Source organism: Sciurus vulgaris, assembly GCF_902686455.1.
Source record: "Sciurus vulgaris genome assembly, chromosome: 7".
Taxonomy (NCBI): Eukaryota; Metazoa; Chordata; class Mammalia; order Rodentia; family Sciuridae; genus Sciurus; species Sciurus vulgaris.
This window is the reverse complement of record NC_136467.1, coordinates 123,701,785-123,716,154: the sequence shown is the minus strand read 5'-3', so window position 1 is coordinate 123,716,154 and position 14,370 is coordinate 123,701,785. Positions and strand designations below refer to the sequence as shown.

Sequence of the window (14,370 nt, the reverse complement as noted above, 5' to 3'; positions counted from 1 at the left end):
CTGGAATATTAAAGTATTTAAAAAAACTTTTGGTACCAGGGATTGAACTGATGCTTAACCACTGAGCCATATCCCAGGCCTTTTCATTTTTTATTTTAAGACAGGGTCTCACTAAATTGCTTAGAGTCTTACTAAGTTGTTTGAACTTTTGATCCTCCTTTCTCAGCCTCCCAAGTCACTGGGACTACAGGCAGGCACCACTGCACCCAGCTAAAATGTTTTAAAGTCTATATGTTGTTTTAGAGACCATTTAATATGAAGGTTAGGTGTTATGCAAGGTAAATTTTTTTTGGGGGGGGGGTACTGGGAATTGAACCCAAGGGTGCTTAATCACTTAGTCACATCCCGTCTTTTTCAATATTTTATTTAGAGACAGGGTCTCACTGAGTTGCTCAGGGCCCAAGTTACTGAGACTGGATTTGAACTTGCAATCCTCCTGCCTCAGCCTCCAGAGCCACTGAGCCTGGCATGCAACATAAATGTCAAAGAATAATTCTAAAATAATTGAGTACAAAATCCACAAATTAGGGCCTGGGGAGATAGCTGAGTCGGTAGAATGCTTGCCTTGTAAGCACAAAGCCCTGGGTTCGATCCCCAGCACCCAAAAAAAAAAAAAAAAAACCCACAAATTAGTGAAAAATAATGTAGTAAGAACAAAGGCAAGATGAAGACAATGAACAAACAGAAAATAAAGATGGTAAATAAAAGTCTAAATGTAACATCAATCACAGTAAACAGAAATGGATTTAAACCATAAGTTAAAAGGCAGAGTTAATCCAACTGAATTTTTTGAAATATTTTTACTTGTAGATGAACATGATACCTTCATTTTGTTTGTTTATTTTTATGTGGTGCCAAGGATCAAACCCAGTGCCTCACACATGCTAGGCAAGCACTCTACCACTGAGCTACAACCCCAGCCCAATCCAACTGAATTTTTTAAAAAAATTAGCTATGTTATTTACAAAAGATACTTAACATGTGAAAACATAAAAATATTTTTTAAATGGAAACAAATTAACAGGCAATTAAGCAAATAAAGCTGACAGAGCTATCTTCATATCAAACATAATAGACATGAAAACAAAAAACTATTAAGGCTATAAAGGATCTTAAAACAATAAAACCTAACAATTCTACACTTTTTTTTTAAATACTGGGGACTAAACTCAGGAGTGTTTTACCACTGATCTACACCCCCAATTCTTTCTATTTTTTATTTTGAGACAGTCTAAGTTGCTGAGACTGGCCTTGACCCTGTGATTCTTCTGCCTCAGACTCCCAAGTCACTGGCATTACAGGCATGGGTCACTGTGCCTGGCTAAACTTTAAAAAATTCTAAACTTTAAAAAAATTTACATTAAGATAAGGTGAAACTTATTTTAAAGTAATATTTGATAGAAATACAGAACAAAGTGACAAATCTATGCATTTTATTCCCCTCAACTATTGATAAGTCAAGAAGACAAAAACATAAGTAGGGCATGATGGTACACGTCTGTAATCCCAACTGTTTGGGAGGTTGAGGAAGGAGGATCCAAATTAAGAAATTCAGCAAGACCATGTTTCAAGATAAAAAAGGGCTAGGCATGTATTTCAGTGGTAGAGTGGTAGAGCACTTGCCTAGCATGCATTAGCTTCTAGGATCAAGTCCAAGTACTGTAAAAACAAACCCTGTGATTCTGTTTTTATCACACTCAAAAATAAAACTAATTATTATTTTGGCATACATAAAGCTATATATTTATCTTGCTTTTAATTTTTATTTTATAGCTATATTTCTAAAGCAAGAACATGAGGGGAAAATACCCAAACAATAGGGGGAAGCAAGAGAATGATAAACACAACATTTAGGTCAGCAGATACTGCTGCATGAGAGACAGGGAATGGGGTGAAGAGGAATTCAAAGTTTGATGGTGGTTTTTGCCAAGGTTTGTTGGATTGTGTGGTGAGTTTGTGGTTGTTCATATCATTAAATAAATTAATTAATTTAATTAAATAGACCAAGTTGGGTGCTGTGGTACCTGTAATCCCAGTGATTCAGGAGGCTAAGGCAGGAAGAACAAAAGTTCAAGTCCAGCCTAGGAAATGTAGCAAGACCCTAGTTCAAAATAAAAATTTACAAGGGTTGGGGATGTGTCCTAGTGGTAAACTGACCATGGGTTCTATTCCCAATACAACCAAAAAAAAAAAATTAAATAGGTCAATAACATGCTGTAACCTAGAGTTTTAATTCAAATTCTGTGTACCTGTAGTTCATTATGCCACATATCCACAACACACACAGTAAACTGAATACAGCATACAAGACTGTCTCTTCTCTTTCTCCATCCCCCTACCTGTGTCCGAGCATTGAGTAGCTGCTGGAAACTCTCAACCTCTTTGCTGTCATCTGCAGCCCGCTCCTGAGGGAAGAAAAAGTCAAAGCCCAGTTTGGGAGAGCAGTCCTTTACTCCAGGATGTCCCCTTTGATCCACATTTTCAGACACTGTGCCAGATTGCCTAGAGTAAAACACGGAACAAGCACACAGGCATCACCTCTGCCCTTCCAAAGTAAACAGATCCTTAGGGGAACCCAAAATTCTCTGGGTGGGGAGATGGGTGCGAAGAGCATCTGTTACCATCAGCACACCCAGCATCATGTCATAGTTGTTGATGAGAAACACAAGCTGCTCCTTCCTTGAGGAGAACTCAGCTGCCACTCGGAGAACAAAATTCTCTACTTCCACCTGAAAAAGTCAAAAGGAGGTAGTGACACAATATGACAAGGTCATCTGACCCTTCTTCATGCTCACCCACAGTACTGGCTTTGCTTCTGGGGAGTCACTTCTGCCCTGTGGAAGTCACCTGGAGCTGTCCCAGAAGCTGCATGGTCCGTTCATTAGGAATTGTCTGGTTGATGCTGACAAGAGCTGAGGAAAATTCTGCATATCGGCGAGTGATCTTAGAGAAAGGTGGGAAGAAGAATCACACCAACCTGCAGCCCCATCAACACAACCTCCCCGCTCCTTTCACCAACCAACATCCATGTGACTCCCACCTACTAACAGGGCCCAGCCCACTGTGAGTTTGACCACTCCTGGACTGTCCCCTTACATGGTGTGGTCCACAACCAACTATGATGGTGGCAGCCCCACAATAAAGCTTAAAGTCCTATCCTCTAGACCCCCTTTGTTACCCTTGCCCTCCCTCACATAGTGGGGCCGAGTATCCAGCCCCCCAAGGCGTTGGGGGTCAGTGCTTCGGACACTCTGGACATTCATCTCCAGTATCAGCTCAAACCGTGGCCACAGTAAGGCAAGCACCTGTTCCCAGTACCTGTGGGCTTAAACAGAATCACAGGTCAGCTGGCAAGAAATGTTTGAAGGTAGGGAGGGAATTGGGCATCCTTCAGCTTAAGAGAGGACAGATGTTGGGGTGGGGGTGTATATGATGAAACGTATGTCAGAAAATAGCAGTGCTGCCTCTGCAGCAGATAAATGGGAACAAGGGTCAATGATATCAGGTCAGGAGAAGCCCAAAGTTCAGGGTGGAGTTGTGTCAGACCAAGAATTCAAGGCCTGCAGGGCCTCAAGGACCAGAATTCAGTGACCTGTCCAAGGCAGGAACATCCCTCTTTGCTGCAATGTTGCGGAATCGAAGAACAATGTGGATACAGAGGAAAACAGCAATGGCATCATAGCAGTCAGCCAGATAGGACTCCAGGTGTTTCTGTTGGAAACAAACAGAGGATTAAAAAAGAATGCTTGTTAGTTTGTTGTTCCCAGTGGCTACAGACACAAATTCATGTTTCTTTGGGGATGAAGCACTGGGCAGGGAAATGCTTCCTCCTTGGTTGGCCACTTGCTCATCAAGGTCTCAATCACAAGCATATCACAGCAGTTCAGGCTCAGATGGGTCATCAGAGCACGAGGATTTAGAGGTCTCTCAGTTTCAGGGTACAATTGCCTGGCTATGAATCAGCAGTAAGGGCAGTCTCAGAAGCCTGAACTGAGGATTTCTTATGAGAACACACATTCTGAGTATAAGGCTTACGTTTCAGAATAAGGGAATCCTGGTTTCAGTACCAGAGTTATGACCCCACCAGGTGCTAGTGAGGACTGAGGACACAGGGGTTCATCAAGGGTATAGGAAATAAGGATCTTACCAGGGTCATGCTGAGCGTACGGCCCATGACAGCATGAAATAGGTCGTGTGCAGCTGGGCCAGACACAACAAAAAATTCACAGATGAAAAGATATTCACGGCAGGAATTGTCTAGGAGGGCATAGTGCTGGCTGCGGAAGAGGGCCTCAAATGGATACTAGGAAGAGATGGCAAAGGAGAGAGACAGAGGGATGGATCCAACAGCTGGAACTCCCCACCAACAGCTGGAAACTCAGCAAACCCACATAATAAGCTCAGAAGACTCTTTTCATCCAACCTCAGTCCAGGCTGGGAAAGAGTACCCTGAACTGGCACTGGAAGGTGGCAGATACAGGGCACAAGAGGAAGTACTCACCTCACCTGCTGCTGTTACTCCTGCATTCACCTCAACAACTGCCTCACAACAGTCATTCCCCATAATCAATCACTCCCTCCACATGCTCTCAAGTCCATGGTTCCCAACACCTCTTACATCAGGGCAGATCAGAGGGATGGGAGCAGGTCATGCTAAGGGGATTAACACAGGGCCTGCGGGTTGAAGTTTTGTCCCAGGTCTGGCTGTCCCTCCCCAGGGCCTGGAGTCCCCTTCATGATTGAAGCTTGCTCCACCTCATACCCTCTGCTCTCCCCGCTGGGCTGTGTGGGGCACCAGGATGGGAGCCTCGAGCTCAGTAGGAGAAATGACAGAGCCACGGGTGCCCAGGGTGAAGATGGTGTTCCTGCTACGGAGGGATGGCTTCGAGAAGAATCGTGAAAAGGGTCAGAGTCAGGGAAAACAATGGGAGTACAACTGGGCCCAAAGATTCAGGACCTCTGGGGATGACAGGCAGCCAATACAGCCTACAAATCCCTCTTTCAAGGACTGGGGTCCCATTTCAGTTGACCTCTGTGAATGAGTTTCTATACCTAGAATCAATGTGCAAAACTAGGTGTCAAATGATGTATGCATTTTTCTGGGAGGGAAACCATAGCTTTCATCACATTCTCAAAGGTTTTGCCCCACAGTGAAAAGGTAAGAAGCAGTGCCTTGGAGGCTGGAGTCAGAAGTTCTCCCACTCCCAAGGCCTAGCACAAGGCTTCCCAGCTCCAAGGATATCTTTCTTTGCTGTATCTTCCACACCCATTAGATCATCTTTCTCAGCAACTTCCTCATACTAGAGAGAATAAATAAAAGAGCTGATAACCATCTCTTCCAATAGTGCAAGAAAAAAAAAAAAAAAAATCCCTGTCCCTCCTTTCCCAGGGCTATCCCTGTCTCCCAGTCCATGTGCCCAGGACTGCCTCTTCTTCTTTGGCCTCACCTGCACCTTCATAAGCCGCCCCAGGTAAGAGCGATAATAAGACAGGTAGATCTTGCTCAGAGTCTCCACATATTCATCTCTGATTTCCTTTGCTGTTGCTCGTTCATTGCCCAGTAGGAACTGATAAAAGAATCTGGAAAGGCCAGAGACAAGTCAGTCTTTCTAGCTTACCCCCAAAAGATACCTGACTGGGCTACTCAAAAGCTCACAGGCCATCCCCTGCCCTTCCCTGGGGTGGCAACCTGTACTTCAGTAGGGCTGTCTGGGGGATCTGATAGTTGGTCATTGGTTTTCTGAAGGAATAAATCTTCTGGAGGATGAACTCTCGGATCTTTGTCACTGCCTAGATACAAGGAATCAAACACAGGTCATGAAGCTATAACCCTTTTACTACACAGGAGAAACTGGGGAAAGTGAAAAATACTAAATATAAGACAAAGGATTGAGAATATTTCTTTGGTATCTTGTCATATTTTCAGGAAACCCAGAGAAACAAAGAGGAGATCTGCTGGGTAGAGGCAAGGTGACATTCCCAGGGAGGCCAGTTCTAATAGCCTCTAAGGTATCCCTACCTTGACCCGGAGCCGATCAAGCACACCTCTGACATCTGCACAGGCTGCAGTGCCTCGAGCCTCCTGTTCTCTGACTGCAGCTGCCTTGGCATCCAGCTCCTGCAGCTGCTCTAGGAACCTGGGCTCTGTCACTGGAGCCTCTAGAATCGCCCTGGGTAGAAAGGAAGGGTGGGATGGATTAGAAGGGAAATCCAGACGTCTCTAAACCTGACTCAAACCACACCCCTTAAATCTAGCCTCTATTCTCTCCAACTTCTTACACTCTCACATAGTCTAGATGTATGTACAAAGGTTTCTATTCCTAGACTTCTACTCCGTATACACCTAAGCCCTGGGCCCCTTCCCTCCACAACTGATCTTGGATCATTGCTTATCTGTGATGCCTAAAGCATCACATTGAGGTTAGAAATGACTGTCAACCTACTTACTAATTTCTAGGAGGTACTGAATGACTTGAGCCAGGAAACCCAGGTGTTAAATAGGGAAGGTCACCCCAGCCCATCTACCTGTTGTGGACTGTCTGACCTTTCAAACCAGTGACTTACGTGACCAGAGCAGAGGGCACTACTAGACCATCAACAAGTTCCCCAAGTTTTCCCCGAACTGCCTGGCGGTTTCGAAGTCGAATGTTCATGGCTCCTGACTGTTCCTGCAGTATCCGGATCTCAGAGCTGATGGAGCTGAGGTCACTCTGAAAAGCTCCTAACATCTGCTCCATGCGCTGAGGGAAAAGTAAAAGATGATGGTAGAGTGCCACAGGTTTGGTAGGGGACAAGTGGGCCACCTGAGTCTCTTGGTGAATAACCTAGTGTCGACTAGTCTGTGAAGGTGGCAGATGATAAAATACCCCAAAGGACACAAGAAAATAATTTGAATTACAGCAGTAAAACCAAAAAAGTGCGTTTGAAGTCATCCTGAAAGTGGCCCTCATCTGCCCCTACCTGAGGATAATGATCTAAAGAATGGCACAAGAGGCCACAATCAGGTTCAAAGTTATAAGAGGTCACAGGCCATGGTTACTAACCTCCAGGACAGCATCACAGGCTGTGATCTGGTTGTGCAGAGATGCTATGTTCTCACTCTCTTGGATATCTAATCCGTAAAAGTCAAGGGCCTCACAGTGAAGATGGAGATCCTCAACCCGTGGAACCTCTCCAATTCCTACCTGAAGTGACTGAAAACCTCAGACAGATGTCAGCCCCAGCGGGACAGTATGCACCACACCCACAAAATCCCTCTGTCAATAACAATGTCTTTTCCCTCTGCTGGAGGATACAATCCCGAATGGATTTCTGCTCAATCTGTTGTAGCTCCAGTTCAACCTGCTTTGAGTAGTGACGTAGATCCACACCCTGGGAGAAAATAAATATGACAGGACAGGAAGAAATCACAGTGAAGAGATACCAGAACAGAATCAGAGAAGGACAAGAGGGTATGACACGAAGGTGATATTGTAAAAGCAAGAGATTATGTTCCCCCTTTTGGGAGAGGGGAGAGGGGAGGGAAAGATTAGTAGTGTAGAGCCTCACCGTTTTGAGAGCTTCCTTTACTAACTCATCCTCCAGATTTGCCTGAATGTGAACTGGAAATAGAAGTTTATCGTAAGGTCTAACTCCACACAGATTCCTTTCCCCACATTGAGCATCAAAACATCAATCCCTGTACAATTACTTCTGGTCCTATGCCTCTCAGATTACAGGCACAATCCTCTTAGACAAGTTTTCACTTTCTTGTGGTCAACCATGAACCAAAATGGAAAATTCCAGAAATAAACAATTCATAAATTTTAAATTGTAGGCCATTCTAAGTAGCTCAATTAAATCTTGTGCCATCCTGTTTTGTCCCACCAAGAATGTGAATCGTCCCTTGTCCAGGACATCCATGCTATATATGCTATCAGTCACACAGTTACTTAGTAGCCTTATCAATTATCAGATCAACTGTCTACTTATGGAAGTGCTATGGTTCAAATAACCCTTATTGTACTAAGTAGTAAAATGCAAGAGTAGTGAGGTTGGTAATTTCATTACAACATAGTTACAATTGTTCTATCATTAGTTATTGTTCATTTTTATTGTGCCTAATTTATGAATTAAGCTCTATTATAGGTATGCATGTATAGGAAAAAACAGTATGTACAGGGTTTGGTACTGGGGGTCATCTACTGGGCACAGGGAGGTCTTGAAACATATTCCCAGAGGACAAGGGGAACTAGTGTACTCTGACCCCACCCTATGCCATTACTTACCATCTACTTCATCCAGGATGAACTCATCAGAGGTGATATCCAACTCCCCAAGCTGCAGTGTCTCCTGAAGCCCAGGACCACCCCCCTGGAGAGGGATAGGTTAATGAGAGGGCATACAGGAGAGAAAACAAAATATAATTGGAGGGGCTGGGGTTGCAGCTCAGTGGTAGAGTGCTTGCCTAGAACGTGTGAGACACTGGGTTTGATCCTCAGCACTGTATATAAATAAATAAATTAAATAAAGGCCCATTGACAACTAAAAGAATATTTATAAATATATTTGGACATCCCCAATCCTTCAAGTGAAGGGAGGGTGTTTTTAGTGGGGAACCATAGGTAGTTAATCAAAATATTCTAATTTTCACAATGTACTTAATCTACTACTTTGGGCTAAAGGGTACAAAAAAAAAAAAAAAAAAATCAGGCAATCCATGAAGACAGTGGAGGTGTCCAAAATCAGGAAAATTAGAAATTAAAGAGGAGTGAGCAGAACTTGCATTTCACTTTAGTACCCTCAAACTCATTATATCTGAACTGTTCTAGCACACCTCTGGGGAGCCCCAGACTGCCTAGAATTGTCAGCAGACATACTGTTCGCCAGTTACAGTAGGGGCAATCTTACACATATTTACTCATCTAATCTTAACAACAACCTATATATGATAGGTCCTGTTATTTTCTCCACTGTATGGAGAAGTGGTGAAAAGTGATGGCAGAGAGCATGGTTAATTTGGCCAAGGACACACAGTGTCTAAGTAGCAAAGGTGGAATTAGAACCCAGGCAGTCTGACTCCAGAGGCTATATTCCATTCTACCAAAAAATATGAATGGGAAATAGAGACTGTGCCTCTGGAACCTGAGTTCCAGCCATCCTGGTCCCCCCTGAGGCTCGGGTCCTATCCCAAGACGGGGTATGAGGACCCAAACAGGTAGCATTGCCGGCAACCGGCAAGATCCAACCCTTGTGCTTAAACCCGACCCAGGTCTTTCTGACGCGAGGACGACCAGACGGGACTACGGAGGACCAACAGCCCCGCGCTCTCACCAGCGGGCCCTCCTCCTCCTCCATATCTAAGGTCCCAGCCCGCAACACCAGCTCCCGGGCAGCTGCCGCCATGGTCGCTGCGGCGGCCATTCCCCGCAGCCTCACTTCCGGCAGCTGTCAGTCGCAGTGAGGCCGTTCCCGAAGTAGAACTACAAGTCCCAGAGTGTCTTGCAAAGCACGAAATTGTTCCCAGATATTTGAGTTAAATAGTATGGCTCCAGTCTTCCCCCTTTCAGCTCTGACCACTTCACCCAAGTGCAAACAGAAATTTGGAAGTCTCGAGCACAATCTCGCACCGGAACCTTCTCTGCTTTCATATCCAGGAACTTTACGTCTCTAAAGGGCGCACCGGAAGTTGTGGTACCCAATCCAGACTCTCAGAAGTCAACTCAACTCCCGCGGAAGCAGTGTCCGGAAGTGCCTCTCCTATGTCGCTCCGCCTCTTCCGTCTAAAAATCTATATAAGGCTATTACGTAACTTCCGCACTCTCTTCCACAGGAGGCCTACACGCCGCCGGTCAGCTGCCGCCATGGTAAGACTGGAATCAGTGCCGGGATCCAACGACATCGGAACCAGGGCAGGGAAAGTTTGCTGTCAGTACACCAAGAACTCCCTGTCTGGGGGGCCTGCAACTTTGTGTGTGGAGCCTTGGATCGCAACCCTGGAAAGAGACACCAAAAACTTGAAATTCCGGGGAGTAGGGCTCGAGGAAGGATCACTCCCTGAGCACCCAAAAGCTGCCGGAGGCTTGGACGTCTGTGGGGACCTCCGGCCTCCGCCAGTCAGAGTGTACTTTTAGGAACGGCCGACGCGCGACCTCCTTCCAGAGGTTCCATTTTCCCAAGCTTCCCGCTCTCAGTGGACTGAGGCGTTCGTTGTGGTTTGAAAACCTAAGAAGGGGAGGGGGTCCTTGCTCTGACAAGCTTAAAGTTCCTGTTCAGGGTTGTTTCTTCTCCTTGGCGACCTTACGGTTTGATGGTAGTTGACAATGCCTATGTCTCCCCCATACTTTTAGTCTCTAGTGATTCCTGAGAAGTTCCAGCACATTTTGCGAGTACTCAACACAAACATCGATGGGCGACGGAAAATAGCCTTTGCCATCACTGCCATTAAGGTAAAGTAGGGTAAGGGAACATAAGTGCAACTTGTGTTATTAAGACCTTAGCTCTATAAAAGAGGCAAGGTTGAGGAGACACAAGTCCCATCTATAGCATATCAGTTTCTGGGTTAAGAAAAAGATCTCATTAGAACTAGTTTTGAAAAATGAAAAAGGGAGTGACTAATCCCCTTAACATTTTTCATATTTCTCATAAAAGGGAATTAATAAAAGCCAGAGAGTGGTCTAAGATCAAATTTTCTTGGATTACCAGTTTGTGAGAGCCTTTCTAGATTGTTAACTCAGGACCTCCTTTCTACCCCAGTGCATCATAATATAATTTCTGTACCGTACTTCCTGGTCAACAGATACCAAATGTGAAGTGGGTGGGTGTGGGTGTGAGCAGGACATTTACTCAGTTGCCAGAGGTGAAAGTCAAATCTGTTGTCCAGTTGAAGTGGAAATCTGTCATGGGTCAATGGCTTGTAAGAATTGAAACAGTGAGTGCAAGCTTGGATGTTTCTCTTCACAAAGCTAATGAATGAGGACTGTGCATGGGGTGCATTGGGATTTGAACTTGGCCTGTCACATGCCACACATGACTGAACCACATACCAACCTCCCCACCAAACCCGTTTCAATCAAAATGTATTTAATTGTGGGACTATCTGAATGTTTTTCTTGCCTCAGTTTGTGTACTCCATAGGGTCTGGACTCAACCTGTCTTACTCATCACCTGCAGTTTCTGATGTATGTAGGTGTACCTGCAGTGTTAGGCAGCAGATGGTAGTTGGGTAAAGATGGGTTATTTATCAAAAGACAATTTATGGAGTCTTAGCTTTATAAGGTTTGTCAAATTCCGATAAGTTTTCACTTTGTACCCCAGGTGGCACAGCTTTCTCATGTTCTTGTGGGTGCTGATACCCTGCTTATCCCTGGGAAAGACTATTCCTAGAGTTTTGATGAGTCCTGTAGTTTTTGCTAATTGTGTGAAAAACCAGCAAAATCAGCTAGAGCTCTTTCCTGGCACAAGAATTAAAGATTGTCTTTTGTAAAGGATTTGTATAGGGGGCGAGGGTAATTGAAAGGAGCAGAAAAGAAAGGTTAATTTATGAGGGGTGTGTTCTCCACAGATGTGGTTGAAGTAGTGAGCAAAATAAATCAGGAAAGGACAAAGAATGGAATAAAAGTTTATATGGACAGGAGAGGGTATTTATTGAGGGGTAAGGCTTCTTCATTGTCTTTTGGTTTTGTTTGGTACTGGGATTGGGTCATTTAACCCCTGAGCCATATTCCCAGCCCTTTTTCATATATTATTTAGAGATAGGGTTTCACTGAGTTGCTTAAGGCCTTACTAAATTCCTGAGACTGACTTTGCAGCTTCCTCATTGTTTATATTCTTTAGGGCTGGCCTGTCCTTCATCCCAGGGTGATGACTGCTGTTTTTTGGCTCCTTGGAATTGGGAAGATTGGGGGAGGGGTATTGAAGTTGGCCAGTGTGTGGAAATGCCCAATATCCTTGTTTAAAAGAAATTTTAGTCCTACCCAAACCCAGTGCCCCCATGAATGGCACTGCTTTAAATACTTCCAGAGGGTAATAGTAAGTTGGTGTCAACTCTTCTAAAATATGATCAGGCTTTTGAACTACAAAGATGAGAAAATGAAACATTTCATAGATGTATGTATCTTACGTATATACATGGTGGGCCAGGTACAGCGATGCCCACCTGTAATCCCAGTTACTTTGGATCTGAGACAGGAGGATCTCAAGTTCCATGCCATCCTGGGCAACTTAGCAAGACCTGGTCTCAAAAATTAAAAATCTTATTTATATCCATTTGCATTTTGAAGTAAATATGAGATAATATTTTTATCTAATTATTTTAAGGAAATTTGAGAGGGACTCTAATTCTCTACTCAGTCAACCTGATGATGGTCCTAGGTCACTTACAGAGAAGAAATGCTTTCTTTTCCTAGGATTACTATTACAAGGTCCCACAAACTTAGCTTAAAATGACTAATTTCTCAGCTATGGAGGCCAGACATTGAAAACCACAGTGTCTACAGGTTCTAGAGTTCTGCCCTATCTTAATAGTATTTGTCCATAGAACTTGGTTTTCCCTGGTTTGTAGCTATATCACTCCAATCTTATCTCATATGACTGTCCTATGGTCTGTGTGCTTTCACAAGTTCACCAGTCATCAAACTTAGGCCCCACCCCCATCCAGTGTAACCTTACTTTACCTAACACTTCTACAAAGAGAACATAGGTCACATTCTGAGGGTCTGAGTGGACATAAACAGGTGGGAAATACTATATAACTCAGTACACCATTCAATTCCAATTTAGTTTGGTTTGTAGATTCAGATGATTGGGGTGCTGGTACTGGTGGGTACCGTGTTGTGACATAAGCAGTTTCTTTCAAGTTTGTGATCATGGAAAACCTTTGATCACTGTTGGTTTACCAAAAGGATTGGTAAACTTACAGATCCTGACAGCTGGTAATCCAGCACCTTGATCAACCTTGTTGACTCACAGGACCCCAGTTTTGCTATCAGCTTGAAGAAAAGGGCTCTTTGTTCTTTACAGTGGAGAAATTAAAAGGCACAACTACATATGCTGGGCAGTGAGGAGGGTGAAAATAAAGTCACATGTTGCGTTTCTTTCTCCTTTCTATTTAATGATTAGACTTTATATCTGGAAATGTGAGTGGGGGAAGAGTGATCTGGGAAATTACAAAGCATTAGATTATTGCAGGGCCTATCTTTGTGGACTTTTTGGATATTGGGGCTGTAAGGGAAACCAAAAATTCAGATTCAAGTCTAATTCTGAAACCTCTTAACCTCAGGGTGTGGGGCGAAGATATGCTCATGTGGTGTTGAGGAAAGCAGACATTGACCTCACCAAAAGAGCAGGAGAACTCACTGAGGATGAGGTGAGGACACAGAAGGGGGCTGGAAGTTGGGCCCACCTTAGCAAAGGAACCATCTAGATCTAACCATGTCCTGCCTACTAGGTTGAACGTGTGATCACCATTATGCAGAATCCACGACAGTACAAGATCCCAGACTGGTTCTTGAACAGACAGAAGGATGTAAAGGATGGAAAATACAGCCAGGTGTGTATTGAGATAGGAGGGATTGGGGGTTCCTGATTAGAGTTGGGAACAGGTCAGGGAGTAAAACATCCCTCACCTCCAAATCCAGGTTCTGGCCAATGGTTTAGACAACAAGCTCCGGGAGGACCTGGAGCGACTGAAGAAGATTAGGGCCCACAGGGGGCTGCGCCACTTCTGGGGGTAAGTGGGAATGGGGCTCTCATCTTCCTGCCTGCTCCTAAATTCCCAACAGCAATGCCTCATTCTGTCTTTTTCCAAATTTTTGTGCTGCCTAAGATGACACTTCTCTTTTCCACCTATAGCCTTCGCGTCCGAGGCCAGCACACTAAGACCACTGGGCGCCGTGGCCGTACCGTGGGTGTGTCCAAGAAGAAATGATCTGTAGGCCTTTTCTGTTAATAAATAGTTTATATACCTATGGCTTCCTTCTTTGTGCTTCTCTTTCTTCTGGTGTCACTGATAAAATGGGACATGATGCTGGGCCCTGTCATTTCTCACTTTCCACTTAGCTGGAGGTGTCCCCCTCTCCCATTAAAAAGCAGTAGTAATGCTTATCCGCCATCATCTGAACCAACCTTGTTTCCAGCTGGCAGCTATCTCACCATGTAATAGAAAACGCTTGAGGGAGATAGAAACAATGAACACTTGCTGCCTGGAGGGGGAGCCTAAACCAGGTTCTCTGGGGTTGGTGTGCTGTACTGTGGAAAGTGGCTAACAGCCCAGCAAGCTGCAGCTCTGGTGAGTTAAGAGGTAGTCTATTCCTCGCAACCCCCGCCTCTTGAACCCAGGCGGGTTTTACCACTGAGCTACTTCTAAGTCCCAAGCGCCCTTTTTTCCCACCT

The 14,370-nt window shown here is 44.5% G+C and overlaps 2 protein-coding genes across 3 annotated transcripts in view; one reads left to right on the top strand and one right to left on the bottom strand.

Moving 5' to 3' along the window:
- VPS52 (VPS52 subunit of GARP complex) overlaps window positions 1–9,619 on the bottom strand; it is a 19,775-nt gene extending 10,156 nt beyond the window's left edge. The window contains exons 1-17 of one of the 2 annotated variants that reach the window (XM_079147828.1): window positions 9,313–9,617; window positions 8,268–8,352; window positions 7,549–7,601; window positions 7,296–7,371; window positions 7,044–7,111; window positions 6,565–6,740; window positions 6,020–6,170; window positions 5,690–5,790; window positions 5,448–5,580; window positions 5,243–5,300; window positions 4,763–4,896; window positions 4,148–4,303; window positions 3,593–3,711; window positions 3,195–3,318; window positions 2,848–2,943; window positions 2,622–2,729; window positions 2,340–2,405 (exon numbers count right to left, since the gene is read on the bottom strand). In XM_079147828.1, the coding sequence (XP_079003954.1) occupies window positions 2,340–2,405; window positions 2,622–2,729; window positions 2,848–2,943; window positions 3,195–3,318; window positions 3,593–3,711; window positions 4,148–4,303; window positions 4,763–4,896; window positions 5,243–5,300; window positions 5,448–5,580; window positions 5,690–5,790; window positions 6,020–6,170; window positions 6,565–6,740; window positions 7,044–7,111; window positions 7,296–7,371; window positions 7,549–7,601; window positions 8,268–8,352; window positions 9,313–9,402 (1,794 nt within the window). In that variant the 5' untranslated portion in view covers window positions 9,403–9,617. Of the gene's footprint in view, window positions 1–2,339; window positions 2,503–2,621; window positions 2,730–2,847; window positions 2,944–3,194; window positions 3,319–3,592; window positions 3,712–4,147; window positions 4,304–4,762; window positions 4,897–5,242; window positions 5,301–5,447; window positions 5,581–5,689; window positions 5,791–6,019; window positions 6,171–6,564; window positions 6,741–7,043; window positions 7,112–7,295; window positions 7,372–7,548; window positions 7,602–8,267; window positions 8,353–9,312 lie in introns of those variants that run through there. The other variant, XM_079147829.1, reaches the window with a different exon arrangement.
- A 96-nt stretch (window positions 9,620–9,715) lies between these two features.
- On the top strand, window positions 9,716–13,950 carry RPS18 (ribosomal protein S18). The gene is made up of 6 exons (XM_079147877.1): window positions 9,716–9,845; window positions 10,329–10,427; window positions 13,259–13,345; window positions 13,427–13,528; window positions 13,617–13,708; window positions 13,831–13,950. The coding sequence occupies exons 1-6, from the start codon at window positions 9,741–9,743 to the stop codon at window positions 13,904–13,906; spliced, it is 561 nt and encodes a 186-aa protein (XP_079004003.1). The 5' UTR covers window positions 9,716–9,740; the 3' UTR covers window positions 13,907–13,950.
- The last annotated feature ends 420 nt before the right edge of the window (window positions 13,951–14,370 follow it).

Bases quoted from the DNA above. Each gene is read 5' to 3' on its own strand.
- RPS18 (XM_079147877.1), top strand. From the start codon at position 9,741: ATGTCGCTCCGCCTCTTCCGTCTAAAAATCTATATAAGGCTATTACGT. The intron at 10,428-13,258 runs GTAAAGTAGGGT...TCTTAACCTCAG, and splicing joins TTGCCATCACTGCCATTAAG to GGTGTGGGGCGAAGATATGC. The intron at 13,709-13,830 runs GTAAGTGGGAAT...TTCCACCTATAG, and splicing joins GGGCTGCGCCACTTCTGGGG to CCTTCGCGTCCGAGGCCAGC.